At 33.6% G+C, this 14112-nt stretch overlaps 2 protein-coding genes and 1 pseudogene across 2 annotated transcripts in view; all 3 read left to right on the top strand.

Moving 5' to 3' along the window:
* LOC125810577 (protein COP1 SUPPRESSOR 2) overlaps positions 1-14112 on the top strand; it is a 184819-nt gene that overhangs the window by 130403 nt on the left and 40304 nt on the right. The gene's annotated exons all lie outside the window — the stretch shown is intronic.
* LOC125810572 (uncharacterized) lies at positions 1357-6759 on the top strand. The gene is made up of 2 exons (XM_049490049.1): positions 1357-1954; positions 5962-6759. Exons 1-2 carry the CDS (start codon positions 1397-1399, stop codon positions 6709-6711), a joined length of 1308 nt encoding a protein of 435 aa, XP_049346006.1. The 5' UTR covers positions 1357-1396; the 3' UTR covers positions 6712-6759.
* LOC125810575 (trans-resveratrol di-O-methyltransferase-like) lies at positions 12936-14077 on the top strand (annotated as a pseudogene).

Genomic DNA, 14112 nt, shown 5'->3' with positions numbered 1-14112 from the left:
TTTTTTTGAGTTTCATACCTAAACTATTGAGAGTGTGAGTTTCACACCTAAACTATCACTTATTAGTTTGAGAAACACACCTCAGTGGTGTGTGTAATACACTCTCTCTTTTATTTACAAAAATTTTGTCACATGACAAATATTTTTTTTTAAAATTGATCAAACCTCAAAGTAGATCAATTTTTTAAATGATTGATCAAACCTCAAATGACGTTCACAAATAATTTTTAAATTGATATAATCAAACCAAATTGTTTCTTATCAAAAAAGAAATTCAAAATTAGCTAACTTAAATTTTTTGGTGTATAAAATTGGTGAACCCCAATTCAAGGTTGAAAATCAATGATGGATTATCCCATGAGATCAACTATCTCACTTTTTAAATGGGATAATTAATCTTACATTTTTGTTATTTTAAGATAAAAATTAATAAAATATTTAAAAAGTTGATCAACTTTTTTTAAAAAAAAATTGACATGTTTTCAGCAAACATAACTATTGTATCTTTACAATCCTACAATACTTTCAACAAATTATAAAACACAATGACACTTTCTATTTTTTACGGTAAATCGCTAGCCCGCCTTTCTCCACCTCTCACAATATTTTTCTTTCTAGATCTCCTCCGCCCCCTCTCTCCCCCTTTATCACCCTCTCTTGCAAAAAAAAAAAAAGGATTTTGTCTAGATCTCCTCCTATAATTTTCTTCTCTGCAATTTTTTTCTACAATCGTATTCCTAAAATCAAATTTATACTTTTAAAAAAGTATGGACTCAAATCAAATCAACAGAAAATAAGGAATTTCCCCCTTAAAATAAGAAAATCTCAGCATTCAAATCAGAAATAATAGAGAAGAAGAAATTAGTACCTTCCAGAGAGCTACAAAAACATAAAATATAAAATATAATTACACATATGTACTTAAAATTAAAATTGTGAAATACAGATGTACAGAAAAGACTATTATGATTCCCGAATGAACCGAGGAAGAGTTGAGACATGGAAAAACTTATCTATTATTTGCTTATTTCTAAGTACGTATCATCCATTACGTTACAAAGAACTAAACGGTCACGTCCTCTTCGAACATCTACATGTCCTCCTTTAAAATACTAATATGATCAAATAATTTATATAGGAAATATGACTATTTTATTTCTATTCGTTGTTATGATGTTCGATATTCAACTAACAAAATTGTATTTTGCTTTAAATTCAAACAAGATATATGTAGTAATAATTTTAAAATGTCATTGTATAAAGTAATTTTAGGAATATTTACTTTATGTCCCTCCCCTTTCTCAACATTTCGAAAGATCACATCCTCAAGTTTTCCCTCTCAACTCAAACCAATGTGCCGCAATCACAAAAAACCTAGTACCATCTGTTTGTGAAAATGCCTCAAAGAAGCTCGAAAGATCAAGAAAAACCAACACCTACTCTCAGAAGATCTCCGCGGCTTAATGCCGCTGCTGCTGCTACCGAAGTCCTCAAGAAACAGATTGAAGTTTCAAAAAGCCCCACAAAATCGACTACCAGGTTGCGAAGATCTTCAAGATTGAGTATTGGAACTCCGCGGAACAATGGTGAGGTTAAGAATTCAGAGAGAAGGGTAACTCGAGGTTCTGCTCGAGTTTGTGTTGCCATTGACGATTCAGTTGAGAAAAGAAATGGGGTTGTTACTAGAAGTGGAAAAGCTCGTGTTTCTGGATGTACATTAGGTGGTAGGATTGAGAGACCTGTCCCGTCATCTGAAGTAGTTGGATGTGGGGAGGATGACGACAATGGCGGCGTGGGAAAGAAACAGGCAGGCTTGAAGAGGAAGAGAACCCAAGGAATGGAGGAGAATAATGTTGTTGTTAATGGGTGGACCAATGAACAAGAGCTGGCGTTGCAAAGTGCTTATTTTGCGGCGAAGGCAACACCTAACTTCTGGAAGAAAGTTGCTAAGATGGTAATTTTTGCTACTAGTTATTTCCTGTGATTTTAAAATTGGGTTGTGTTTTATTTTGCCTTTCTATAATTCTATTATCATGGCAAACTAATCAAGCTGAGCATTGAGCATTTATATACTTGATATATTGGGAAATTTGTCTTTACATTTATGTCTATTAGGCCTTTTTTGGTAGGAGTGAATAACTAGTTCCGGGATTCATTTTAGGATGAGTTTATCACGTGTTTGATTTGGATAAAATGGCGGAATAACTAACTCCGGGATAGCTTGTTCCCATTCAACTGAGCCCTAAGTGTCAAAAACCAGGTATAATCTAGGATTTCAGGTATGATACAAATTGCTTGGCTGGATGCTTTTGGTTCTTATATTCGAGCCTACCGTGATCTTTGTCTCTTAGATTGTTGGAGATGTTATGCATCAGCAGTATCAATGTAAGAAGGAAAGTAATTTTGCAAGTGTAGAAGCTGATAGGTTGGGGATGGTCTAATCAATTTTAGTCTGAATTGTGAGCTCTCATAGTTAAGTTGGATTTAGTTCAGGAGAAGTTTAGAATGACACGAGAGTTTCAGATAGTCTTGTATTGTCTTAAGATGCAGGATCACTCAACATTTAACCAATTTCAAATGGCTTCTGTTACTTTTTCCTCCTCCTCTTTCAAGGGTTCGGCTTCCCCTCCCTCCTGTCCTCTTGGCAAGCAAAATGAACCTGATTGCCTTCTTGCTGCAAAAGATTTGCTGTATAACTTTGGGACCAGACAAATTGTCTAACTCTTGGCTCTTTACAAATGTGAACTGGGAATTTTATTTCTTTACGGAAGAGAAACAGTAGACGGGTAGAGACAATCTCTTTCCATAGTTAACATTACTAAAATCACCCAAAAGAAGAAGATATTCTCTGTAAAAGATACACAATATCAATCTTAGATCAACTACAACTATATTTTCTCGCGTCTCATTCCCTTCTCTATTATCCTCCGTGTCCTTTTCATTTGTTAATAAGACCTAATTCTCCAGCTCCCTTTAGTGGCTTCCTTCCCCTACCATCTCTACTTATTTTGCCTGCTTGCTTCCATGTATGCTTCATTTTGCTTGGACAGTCAATGTCATCTTGTCCAGTATGAACTTCTGTCACCTTCCAAATTGCTCCATAATCTTCAACCCTCTGCTGTTTGGTTGGTTCTTGTTGAAGAAAGAAAAAATCCCACATCGTGGTTAATGAGATGTGTGGTTTCTTTCTAAGGCTTGCTCTATCCTCCTCCCTTTGAGCTAACTATTGGGGTGTGAGTTAGGCTCAGGACCTAATTTTATATGGTATAAGAGCAGGATCCATCTCACCTACCCCAATAGCTAGTTCAAAGGGAGAAGGATTGGGCAAGCCTTACAAAGAAACCACTTATTTCATTAACCACCGATGTGAGGAGGATTGTGCAAGCCTTATAAAGAGACTACTCATCTCATTAACCACCGATGTGGGATTTTTTCATTCTTCAACAATTCTTAATGGAAATGCTAAAGAGGAAATTGAATTTATTTGTCGCTGGAAGAGGGAGAGAATGAGACAGATGGAGATTAGAACTTACAAAATTTGTTTATTAGGATTGAGAGGTTTTTAGTTGTTTCAGGTATTCTTTTGTTTCATTTTTATAGACACCTAGGGTAGAAAAGTGGAAGAAACACTGTTCTTCTAATTTGAGATTTTGTGCGAGTAAAAATGAGTCCTATATACTTGTAATACGGTATTCGAAAACTGAAATTCCATTAATACTGAAAGGAGAAGTTTCTTATTGAAGTAGACGGCATTTTGGAGTGGCATGAATGGAATTAAGATAATCTTTATTCAGACAAATGGAGTAAGAAAAATGATACTATAATTATTTGCGTGATGATTTTATTTTCCCTTCTTATGCCATGAAATATCGAAATAGCAAGATAAATTCTTGCAGGAGTGAGAAACCAAAAGAGACAACAAGCATTATTGGGGAAAAAGGAAGGGTTGATCTCTTATACTTCGGAAATTTATGATGTTGCCAAAATAACTCCTCCAGTAGTTAGATATAACTTGTGGTTCACAGAGATTGAAGGACAACAAGATTGATCTCTAAAGAATAACATCAAAGCCGTTGAAGCCTCAGTTGTTAGAATATAAGTTGGCGAACTCTGCACTTTGGCGGCTGCACCCGTGTCGACACGACGTGTGTGTGGGATCCATACCAGATATGGTCACAATTTTGGGTACTTACCAAAATCAAAAGAGAAATTTGAGACAAATACAATGATTTTGGATACAACTTAATAGCAAACAGTAAAGAGATGCAAGATGCATTTGTACTCTATAATAATTACAGATTCTAGCTTGCACCCAAAATTTGTGCATTCCTTTCCTTCCGAATAGTCCATCATAATTTAGGCATATCTTTTATAACTCTATTTTTTGATGTTTGAATTATTTTAAACCGAATCCTCGCACCCATATCCGTACCTAGATTCATACCCCCTAATCTTAAAATTTAGATCATGAAGGATCCGACATGTAGATCCACACCCTTATCAGACACCCTCAGCCTCACCCGAGTCCAAGGAACTTAGGTCAGAATTAATTGAGAATTGCTACAGATTGCATGGGAAGACTGACTAGTGGACTTACTTCATCTGGTGAAGGTGACTTTTAACAAGAACATTTAAAATCTGTGAGCAGCATGACAATGGTGCTGAGGAGCAGTACTTGATACTTCAGGCAGCCAAATGCCATACTGGTTTATCTATTGCTTGACACTTGTATGACGGCGCGTCTATTGATCAAAATGAAATAAAATAAAATGAGGTCGTGCCGAAAATAAAAGCAAGGTAGCAAGTTGATTCTGCATAGAACCTGTGCTTTAGGAAGAGGTTGAAGGGCTTGTTCGGTATAGGCTTGGTGATGTTTCCAAAGCCACAGGATGAATTACAATACTTCAGGTGATGAAAAAATAAATTACCACAGTATTTCACGCTTATAAGTTAGGATGTAGGACTTCAGTTTGTCCCTGAGGCTCAGCATAGCGTTGATAGGTTAATACCATCTTCCTTGACCTGTTTTGTCTCTGCTTTCTGATGATGTCTCTTTTTATATTTTACTAATGGAAAGGACGATGTAGGCCAAAAGTGAGGCTGTCAGACTTGTAGAAAGTTTGGCAGGAGCATTTGATCATTCGCTTATTCCTGGGTTTTGGGTGGTTGATCCTGAGGCCAGAGCTTTACCAGCTGTGACTGGAAGATGGAAAGAGGTTCCAAATGCTGAACTGTCGCGTCGTATTAATATACATAGAGGAATAAGAATTACATGGTAGTGGATTATCTAAAATTGCTTATGGTGGTGTTTTTTATTTTTGATCCAAATATTTTTGCATACCTACAGGCTACAGCTCATTAGGACACAAGCTGCTAAGCAAAAAACCTTGAGATCTAACATAACTTAGTACTCCCTTCGTTTCAAAAAGAATGGTCTGGTTTAACTTGACACGGAGTTTAAGAAATTAAAGAAGACTTTTGAATCTTGTGGTCCTAAATTAAAGTTATGTCAAATGTACAAAATTGCCCTTAATCTTGTGGTCTTAGACATGCCACGTGGAAAGCTAAAAGTAAAATGTTACCAAAAAAGGAAAGAGGTCATTCTTTTTTAAACTGACTAAAAAGGAAAGGAGGTCATTCTTTGTGAAATAGAGGGAGTATATACTTCTCGTCAGCTTCCAATTAGGAATTATTTGAATTGTTCTCCACCTAGAAATGAATCTAGATTCTAGGTCCTTTGTTAATATCAATATGTTAGCAAGTGGTGTTTGTAAGCTATGATTTTCTGATATCTGCAAATCAAATATATAAATCGAAGAAAGTTATGGTAGTTATCACTTCGGGATCTTCGTAGTTGTCCTTGTCAATGTTGACATGATAAATTTAGTTTATAGTAATAATTTTGAACCTCTGCTTGTGATATACATGATCATCTGAGTAAACTTTGGACTTGTATTGCAGGTACCTGGGAAATCAGCAAAGGATTGTTTTGACAAGATAAATTCGGATTTTATAACCCCACCTCAGCCTCAACCACGTTCAAGGGTTAAAAAGATGAATACATTATCGCTTTCTCCGTGTGCAACTAAATTGCTTCAGTCCACTGAGAAAAACACAAACAAGCGGAGACATAGCAAGCCGAAGAACCATCTCTCACGCAAGGCTGTGAGACAACTACTGGAAAAGCAAACAGATGCAGATCGAGATAAGGGAGCAGACTTCTTCAATGCTCTTGAATCATCAACAAATCCAACTGATGGGGCATTTTGCCAGGACACAATTTTTGTCACCCCAGAGCGCAACAAAGAAAGTTTGCTTAGAAAGTGCCTGGAGAGATCGTCTTTAACCCAGAAAAAACACCGTTCCCGATTAAGTGATTCATCTGGAGCAACTCTTACCAGCCCACCAGTTCTAAAGCCAATTAAGAATAAGGCCCTACATGAGAGGTATGTTGATCAGCTACATTGCAGGGAAGCAAAGAGAAAGGCAGCCACTTCAAAGACAGCAAAGGGCAACCAAAACAAGAATGAGAATGTCATAAAGCCGGATGTGATTAAAGCTGCGAAAAATGCTTTAATATCTGAAGCAAGAGATGCAATCAACCAATTTCAAAATTTACAGACACGCGCCATGAACAGTTTCAATGATGATGACGATGATGATTACTATGATGAGAACCATAATTCAGACGATGACGAGGATGCCAGATAAAATGTGGAGGACATTGGCTTTTCGCCCCGTGATGCTAAAAGCCACATTGTGTTACCCAAATTTCAGTAAGCTAACCCCAACTGTATAACAGAGCTCTGAACCAAATTTCTTGATTTAGAGTTTTTGCAATAAGGCCTGTTGTGTATAGACATGTGAAGTGTATTACTAGTGATAAAGCTACACAAAGTAGAAAAAGTGGTCAAAAATAGTAAATTTTCTGCAGGGAGAATAGTTTGTTACTTTGATGATAAAAAGTTTGACATTCATATTGTTCAAGTCGCTGCAAATGTCCTCGATAATTAAAGCCCAACTGTTATCTATATGAAAATGTGGAGAGCCAATGACTATGCTTAGTAGACTTACGGGTCATTTTCTAGGGTGTATAAGAATAGTGTGAAGTAGAGCGTATTAGTAATGCTGACATTGCAAATTGAAAAAAAAATGCTACTTTTGTTTTAGATCTTGTTTAATACTTTTGAGAATTTAGCTAAGCAGGGGAATTTATGATTTGATATAAATATCGTGTGGATAAGTTTTACCAAAAAGAATTCCGCCAAATCACATTGGACTTTCAATGTTAAGACTTTCGTTAGGACTGGGCCCTAAAACTAAGACCATCTCCAACCCTACTCTATTTTACTCTCCATTCTCTATATTTGGAGAGTAAAATAGAGAATGTCCTTTCCAACCACTCTCTATTTTACCCTCTACTCTTCAATTATAGAGAGTTGAATAGTAGTTCTCCAAATTTGGAGAACTACTATTCATACTCTATTTCACTTTTTGAATATTATATTTACTATTTTGTAATTAACATATTATTTTTCATATAAGCCTATTAATTAAATCTCTAATATTTACAATTCTTTTTAAATGTAATATAACATTTTTAAAAATATTTTATTTTATATATACTACTTTCATCTCGAATTAATAATATTTGAAATATTTTTTTAAATTTTCGTCACTTTGTGATACAATTTGATGTTATTATTAATTTTCACTATGAAGAATGCACAAAATTTAAATGATGAGATAAAAATTTTAATTTAAAAATATAATACATAACATAATAATTTAAAGGGAAAAAGGAAAAATATACCCCCGAACTTTCGAAAATGGTATGTCAATACCCTTCGTCATACTTTTCGGACATCAGAGCCCTTGTCGTCCAATAATCGGTGCACATTTACCCCTCCCACTAACGGAAGAATAATTAGAGACACGTGGTGCAATCCTATGGCTCAACCCGACTTGATAGATTAATTAACCCAAAATTCAAATATCCACCCAACAACCTGTTTAACCCACCCGATACACCCATTACTCACACTAATACTAACCTATCTAAAAATCTAAAAAGATCTTTTTGTGAAACCCGCCACCATCGTGAAGCCAAAGAAGGCACCGGCACCGGTTGGGAAGAAGGTTGTTGCCGCATAGCCGAAAGCAACAATCCCGAAGAAGAAGGTTGTAGTGAAAAAGGCCAAATCCGCAGCAGCAGCAACACCAGCAAAGAAAGCGAAGAAGACGGTGACTACTCCGGCTAAAGCAAAGCGGTGAAGAAATCTACAGTTGCTAAAGTGAAGAAAACTCTGGTGAAGAAAGTTGGGAAGAAGCCAAAAACTATTAAGTCTCCAGCAAAGAAAGCGAAGAAATGAATAAATTAATCTGAATTGGGTGTTTGAATCTTTAAATTACTTTTACATTTCTCTAGTGATGATATCAAATCCACCATTTTTCTTCATGGGTTTTTCATTTTTCTTCTTCCCCTTCCCCTTCTGTTTGCAGATTTTACTCGTTCTCTATAGACTCCATTGTTAGGGTTTGTTTGTGTTAGAAGTATGACTTGTGCTCTATCATTTTCTTTGAATAGTTATAGATTTGGATGAAGAAATGATGAATTAAGCCAAAATTTTAGGCGCTTTTTCTTTAGGATTTTAGAGAGTTTATTTGTGGGTAAATTGGATCGGTTAAATGGGTTATGGACGGGTTTTGAAATTTGGGTTAAAAAATTGGTCAATCCGGGTTGTGATGTAGGATTAAGCCACGTGTACAGAATGATTGTTCTGTTAGTGGGAGGGGTAAATGTGCACCGATTATTGGACGGCAAGGGCTCTGATGTCCGAAAAATATGACGAAGGGTATTGACATACCATTTTCGAAAGTTCGGGGGTATATTTGTCCTTTTTCCCTAATTTAAATACAAGATAACAATACAATGCATAACATAATAATTTTAAAAATCACAACATTAATTTAGTAATCCGGTAGGTCATTTCTAGATTTAACGATATTCAAAAAAGGAATTAGTGTATGATTTAGGGAAGTTGTGGTGGTGATTGTGGTTGTGCTAGTTGATTTCTTTTTTCAATTATTCGTAGTTGTTCTTTAGAAATTTAGAATAAAATATAGTTTAATATTAAATTAAAAAATTCAAAAAATTAAAATTTTATATTACATGAAATTATATAGGATAATTATTCGGTAAAAAAGAAAGAAAAGATTTATAGTATGAAATACGAAAACAAAAATGAAATAAAAATAATAATATAATATTGAGGAGAGAGATTTATTTATGTGGAAAAGACCCCGATTTTCTCAAAGATTAGAGATGTCTCCCTATATAAAGCAAATTCTTGGGTTAGGGTCCTATCAACTTGGAGAGTGTCTAGATTAAGACACTTCTCGTATTCGGACTATCAAGATCGACTAAATGAGAGTGTGGCTGACATGGTAAAAGAATTTTATTTTTTTTAGAGAGTAAAATAGAGAATTGGATTGGAGTTGGTTGTCTGAAAAAATAGAAAACTCTATATTTGGAGAGTAAAATAGAGTGTAGGGTTGGAGATGCAAACACAAGCACATAATAACATATATACCCATAAAATGGAAGTAGATTAAACCATACATACATTGAAATATTTCATGCAAAAGTTACAACTAATCCTAGTGAAAAGAAAGATTAATCCATCTATCTCATAGTATATTATAGAATAATTGATACAATATTAGAGTAAAACATAGAAAAAAGAGTAAAAAGGGATCGAAGAAACAAAGTAGAGGAGGGAATGGGTGAACCTGATCATTTACAATTTTACAAATCTTAAATATAATGTGTAAAGTCTTTATAGACAAAAATTAAAATTAAAAAAAAATCGTTATAATCACATGAACTTTCCGTATTCATAAATAATCAACTTTACATAAAGAAAAACAATCCAATATGATCAAATTTATAATACTAGATTTATATTACAATGTGAAATTGACATGAAAATAATATCCATAATCATGAGTTAATTTATCATCTTCAACTATATAAAATATTGAGTTGCTTATAAATTATAATTCATTTCTAATCTCACGTATTAATCGTTTTCAGACTAGGCAATTTTCAACTTACAAGTATCAATCATTGACGGGATCAACTAGAATCATAATAATTTAAAATTGGATCTTATCCTAATTATTATTTACTAGTAAAATTATTCGCGCTTCGCGTGAGAATTTAATATCACAGAATTTATAAAATAATACTTAAAACCTATCAGTCATTAAAACTAAAACACTATATTATCTTACATACAAGATTACGTAGTAACAAACATTAATAATGTAAAGGAAAATGAAATTTATTACTTCTTATTATTTATCCTTAATAACATAAGCATAAATTAATGACTGTAAAAATACATACCAAGATTTGTAACATAAGCAATGGTGTCAGTGAGTCACTCAACATGAACAAAGTACACAAATATTTAATTGTGAAGAAGAAGAAGAGGTTTAGAATTTTCGTTGTTTTAAAATGAGAGGAAATTACTATATTTATAGACAACAAAGGATAGCATGAACAAATGTTTATTGTGCCTTATCGGAAATGTTACAATTATTTAGAAAAGTTGCAACCCTTCGGAAAGGGCATAAATTTCATAAAAGTCACAACTTTTCATAAAAGTTGCAACTCTTCATTAAAGTCGCAAGTTTTCATAAAAATCACATTTTTTCATTAAAGTCGCAACTCTTCATAAAAGTCACATTTTTTCATGAAAGGGAAAGGCTAGTTTTGGCAATAAATAAATTTAAAATGAAATTATGATTTGTGGTGGTGCCACGTAGGCAGATCCAAGGTTTTCTTTTATATATGATATATGATATATGACTGTGCCCCTTAATTAACATATTTCTTTTTTCTATTTACAGAAGAAATTTTGTGTGGTCTAGATTGAAGACTGAATTTAAATATTGACACGTATTTGTGTATATATTTTACATCAAATAGTATGACGAGATACTCATTTAATAAAATTAAAAATTATGACATTGACTATTTATATATAATTAATATACAATTACGTAGCACTTGCGTGTTCTACAGATTTGAAGTTTTAAAAGGCGATTTGCGATTTGCTTCGAGGCGTGGCACCGTAAAATGGTTTAGTTCGGTAAAGACGTACGAGTTACGTTTTTAGTGTTCAACATACATCGTAATTCGTGAATATGTTAAATGCGAGTTTGTTTAAGAAATCTCCGAAAGCTTCGCAAGATCACCTATCACTAGTCTTCGGCCGGAAGGGTTTATTGCACAAAAAGGCCGGGGCGCAGGCTCCCGAAGAGAGAAGCCCAACGAATGTCAGATGCAAAGCCCGATACTTCAACTAGAGGAGCGACCCGTTGGTTCACCAAATCCCGACCCAGCGTCACACATTCTCCAATTTACATAAATTATAATTTATAAGTTAATATTATTGATCCTCATATTTTTAAAATTAATGATATGCTTTATTAAAAGAAGAAATCATCTATAAAAATAAGAAGATTGAGAACTAGTTCAGATCAATAGTAAGTTGTAGTATTACATATTTACTATTTGAGAATATCATAAAGGTGAATATCATGACTTATTTTATTTTTATTTTTATTTTAAAAAGAAGATATAATCAAATTTTACATCTTTACTTATCATTCGTTTTTATGTTTTTGTCATATGACTCAAAATCAACATATTTTATTATTTCATATTTGAAAGTAATTTAATTTTACTCATGATAAAGTTATTTTCTTTATTATAATACTAATGAAGTTTATTAATTTTAGATAAATAAATTGCTATGATAATAATATTTTTTTTAAAAAAATTGATTCTTTTATTATCCGAAAGTGTAGATATTAAAATTGATTTGCATCTCATTATAGCTTTTATATTATTTATTTATACTTGTTAAGTTATGTTAGAAGTTTATTTTTTATAAGTTTCTTTGATCATGTTTTAATTCTTTTAAATCATTACAACCTTCGATTAAAAAAGAATGTCTAATTTGACTTGGAGTGAAATTTAAGGGGGAATTTTTTTTTCAACCTAATGATCTAAATTAAAGTTAATTCAAATGCATTAAAATATCTTTTTATCATGGCATCAAACATGTCACCTGAAATGCTGAAATTAAAATGTTGCCAAAATAAGAAAGAGAATATTCTTTTTGAAATAAACTAAAGAAGAAAGGAAATCATCCTTTTTAATACGAAGAGAGTATAATATTTTCAAAAAAACTATGTTATTACAATATTTTAATATATTATAATTATTTTTTTAAAAGAACCATGTAACTTACTCTTGATGCCCGAAGACATATATCTCATCTCACGACTAGTGCATTTAACCTTCACGTGATACTCCCTCTGTCCACAATTGTTTGTCAGGGTAAGGTCATACACATCCCTCAAGGAAAATTTAATACAAGGTGTAATTTGACTAATATAACCCTACTATATCAAGAATACCAAAAGTTCACATAACTTTTCAATTGAACTACACAATCATTAAGGGCAGAATTGGAAAAAAGTCACTAATTATTTCTTGATTGTTTAAATTGACAATTAATCTTGGACATCTATTTTTAGTATACCTGCCAAACAATTGTGGACGGAGGGAGTAGTTGATATTGGAACTTCCCCACTAACATCTCGAGATTCACAATAAAAGAACACAGATTTTGGAAATGTGATAATATGTTTGTCAGAAATCTTTTCAGAAACTTTCTTAATATATTTAGAAAACTACTATCCAACAAATTTTGCCACTTGCTATTATAACTTTTTCATTGTATAAGTCTTTCCATTTACTACTATATAATCTCATTTTATAGTTCTTTCTATAAATATATATACATGCCCTTGTGGCTAATTAGTTGACAATTCTAAGCAAAACAAGTTCCTCAAAAATGTCATCAAGTGAAAGTACTTCAACCGAGCTTCTACATGCTCAAAGCTCAAATTTGGAATTATATTTTCAATTTTGTAAGTACTTTGGCCATAAGATGTGCGTTTCAATTAGGAATTCCTGATGTTCTCTACAAACATGATAAGCCCATGTGTTTTGTGATATTTCTGCTGAACTGTCTGTCGTCAATTCTTCAAAGGTTTCTTCTTACCAATTTTAATGCGCTTTCTTGTGCAATCTGGTTTCCTAAATCAACATGAAGATCACTATTTTCTTACCCCAGCTAGTCGCCTTCTTGCAAAAGATGATCCTTTCAATGTTAGGTCACTCTTGCTTCTCAATCATGGTCAAGCCTTTTCAAAAGCATGGACTGAGTTAAGTGATTGGTTCCAAAATGATTCTCCCACTCCTTTTCATACCGCTCATGGGAAATCTTTATGGGATTACATTGGGGAAGAACCTAGTGTACTAGGTGATATTTTCAATGATGCATTGGCTAGTGACTCAAGATTGAATACCAATGTACTTGTTACAGAGTGTAAACATGTGTTTAAAGGGTTAACATCGTTGGTAGACATTGGTGGTGGCACTGGTACTGTGTCTATAGCCATAGCCAAAGCTTTTCCCAACATAAAGTGCACAGTACTTGATCTCCCTCAGGTTGTAGGTGACCTAAAAGGAAGTGGGAATTTGGACTTCGTTGGAGGAGATATGTTTGATACGATTCCTCAGGCTAATGCCATCTTACTCAAGGTACGTACAATTTTAGCTACAAAAACATTTTAATTCTCTCTTTCAATCCTTTCCTCCTCAACTTAATTCATCATTGATATTGAACAGTGCGTTCTACATGACTGGAATGATGAAGATTGTGTGAAGATACTGAAGAAATGCAAAGAGTCAATTCCAAGTCGGGAAAAAGGAGGGAAAGTAATAATCATAGATACGGTCCTGGAGGATCCGAACCAGAGCAATGAGTTTGTTCGAGCACAACATAATATGGATATGTTGATGATGGTTCTTGTTGCTGCCAAAGAGAGAACTGAGAAAGAGTGGGAGAAGCTCTTCAATGAAGCTGGTTTCACTGAATACAAAATATTTCCCGCTCTAGGTTTAAGGTATCTTATTGAAATTTATCCTTAAATGAGAGATGTTTGAGAGTGCTTGCATGTTTCTTT

This window comes from Solanum verrucosum, unplaced genomic scaffold (genome assembly GCF_900185275.1).
Source record: "Solanum verrucosum unplaced genomic scaffold, falcon-dt-bn FXZP01000118.1, whole genome shotgun sequence".
NCBI classification, from domain to species: Eukaryota; Viridiplantae; Streptophyta; class Magnoliopsida; order Solanales; family Solanaceae; genus Solanum; species Solanum verrucosum.
The sequence above is the reverse complement of the archived record's forward strand: the minus strand, read 5'-3'. Positions and strand labels throughout refer to the sequence as shown.

What these genes read in the sequence shown, in the direction of transcription:
- LOC125810572 (XM_049490049.1), top strand. Translation starts at nt 1,397, where the DNA reads ATGCCTCAAAGAAGCTCGAAAGATCAAGAAAAACCAACACCTACTCTC. An exon ending in GGAAGAAAGTTGCTAAGATG is followed by an intron (nt 1,955 to 5,961) that starts GTAATTTTTGCT and finishes CTTGTATTGCAG; the next exon opens with GTACCTGGGAAATCAGCAAA.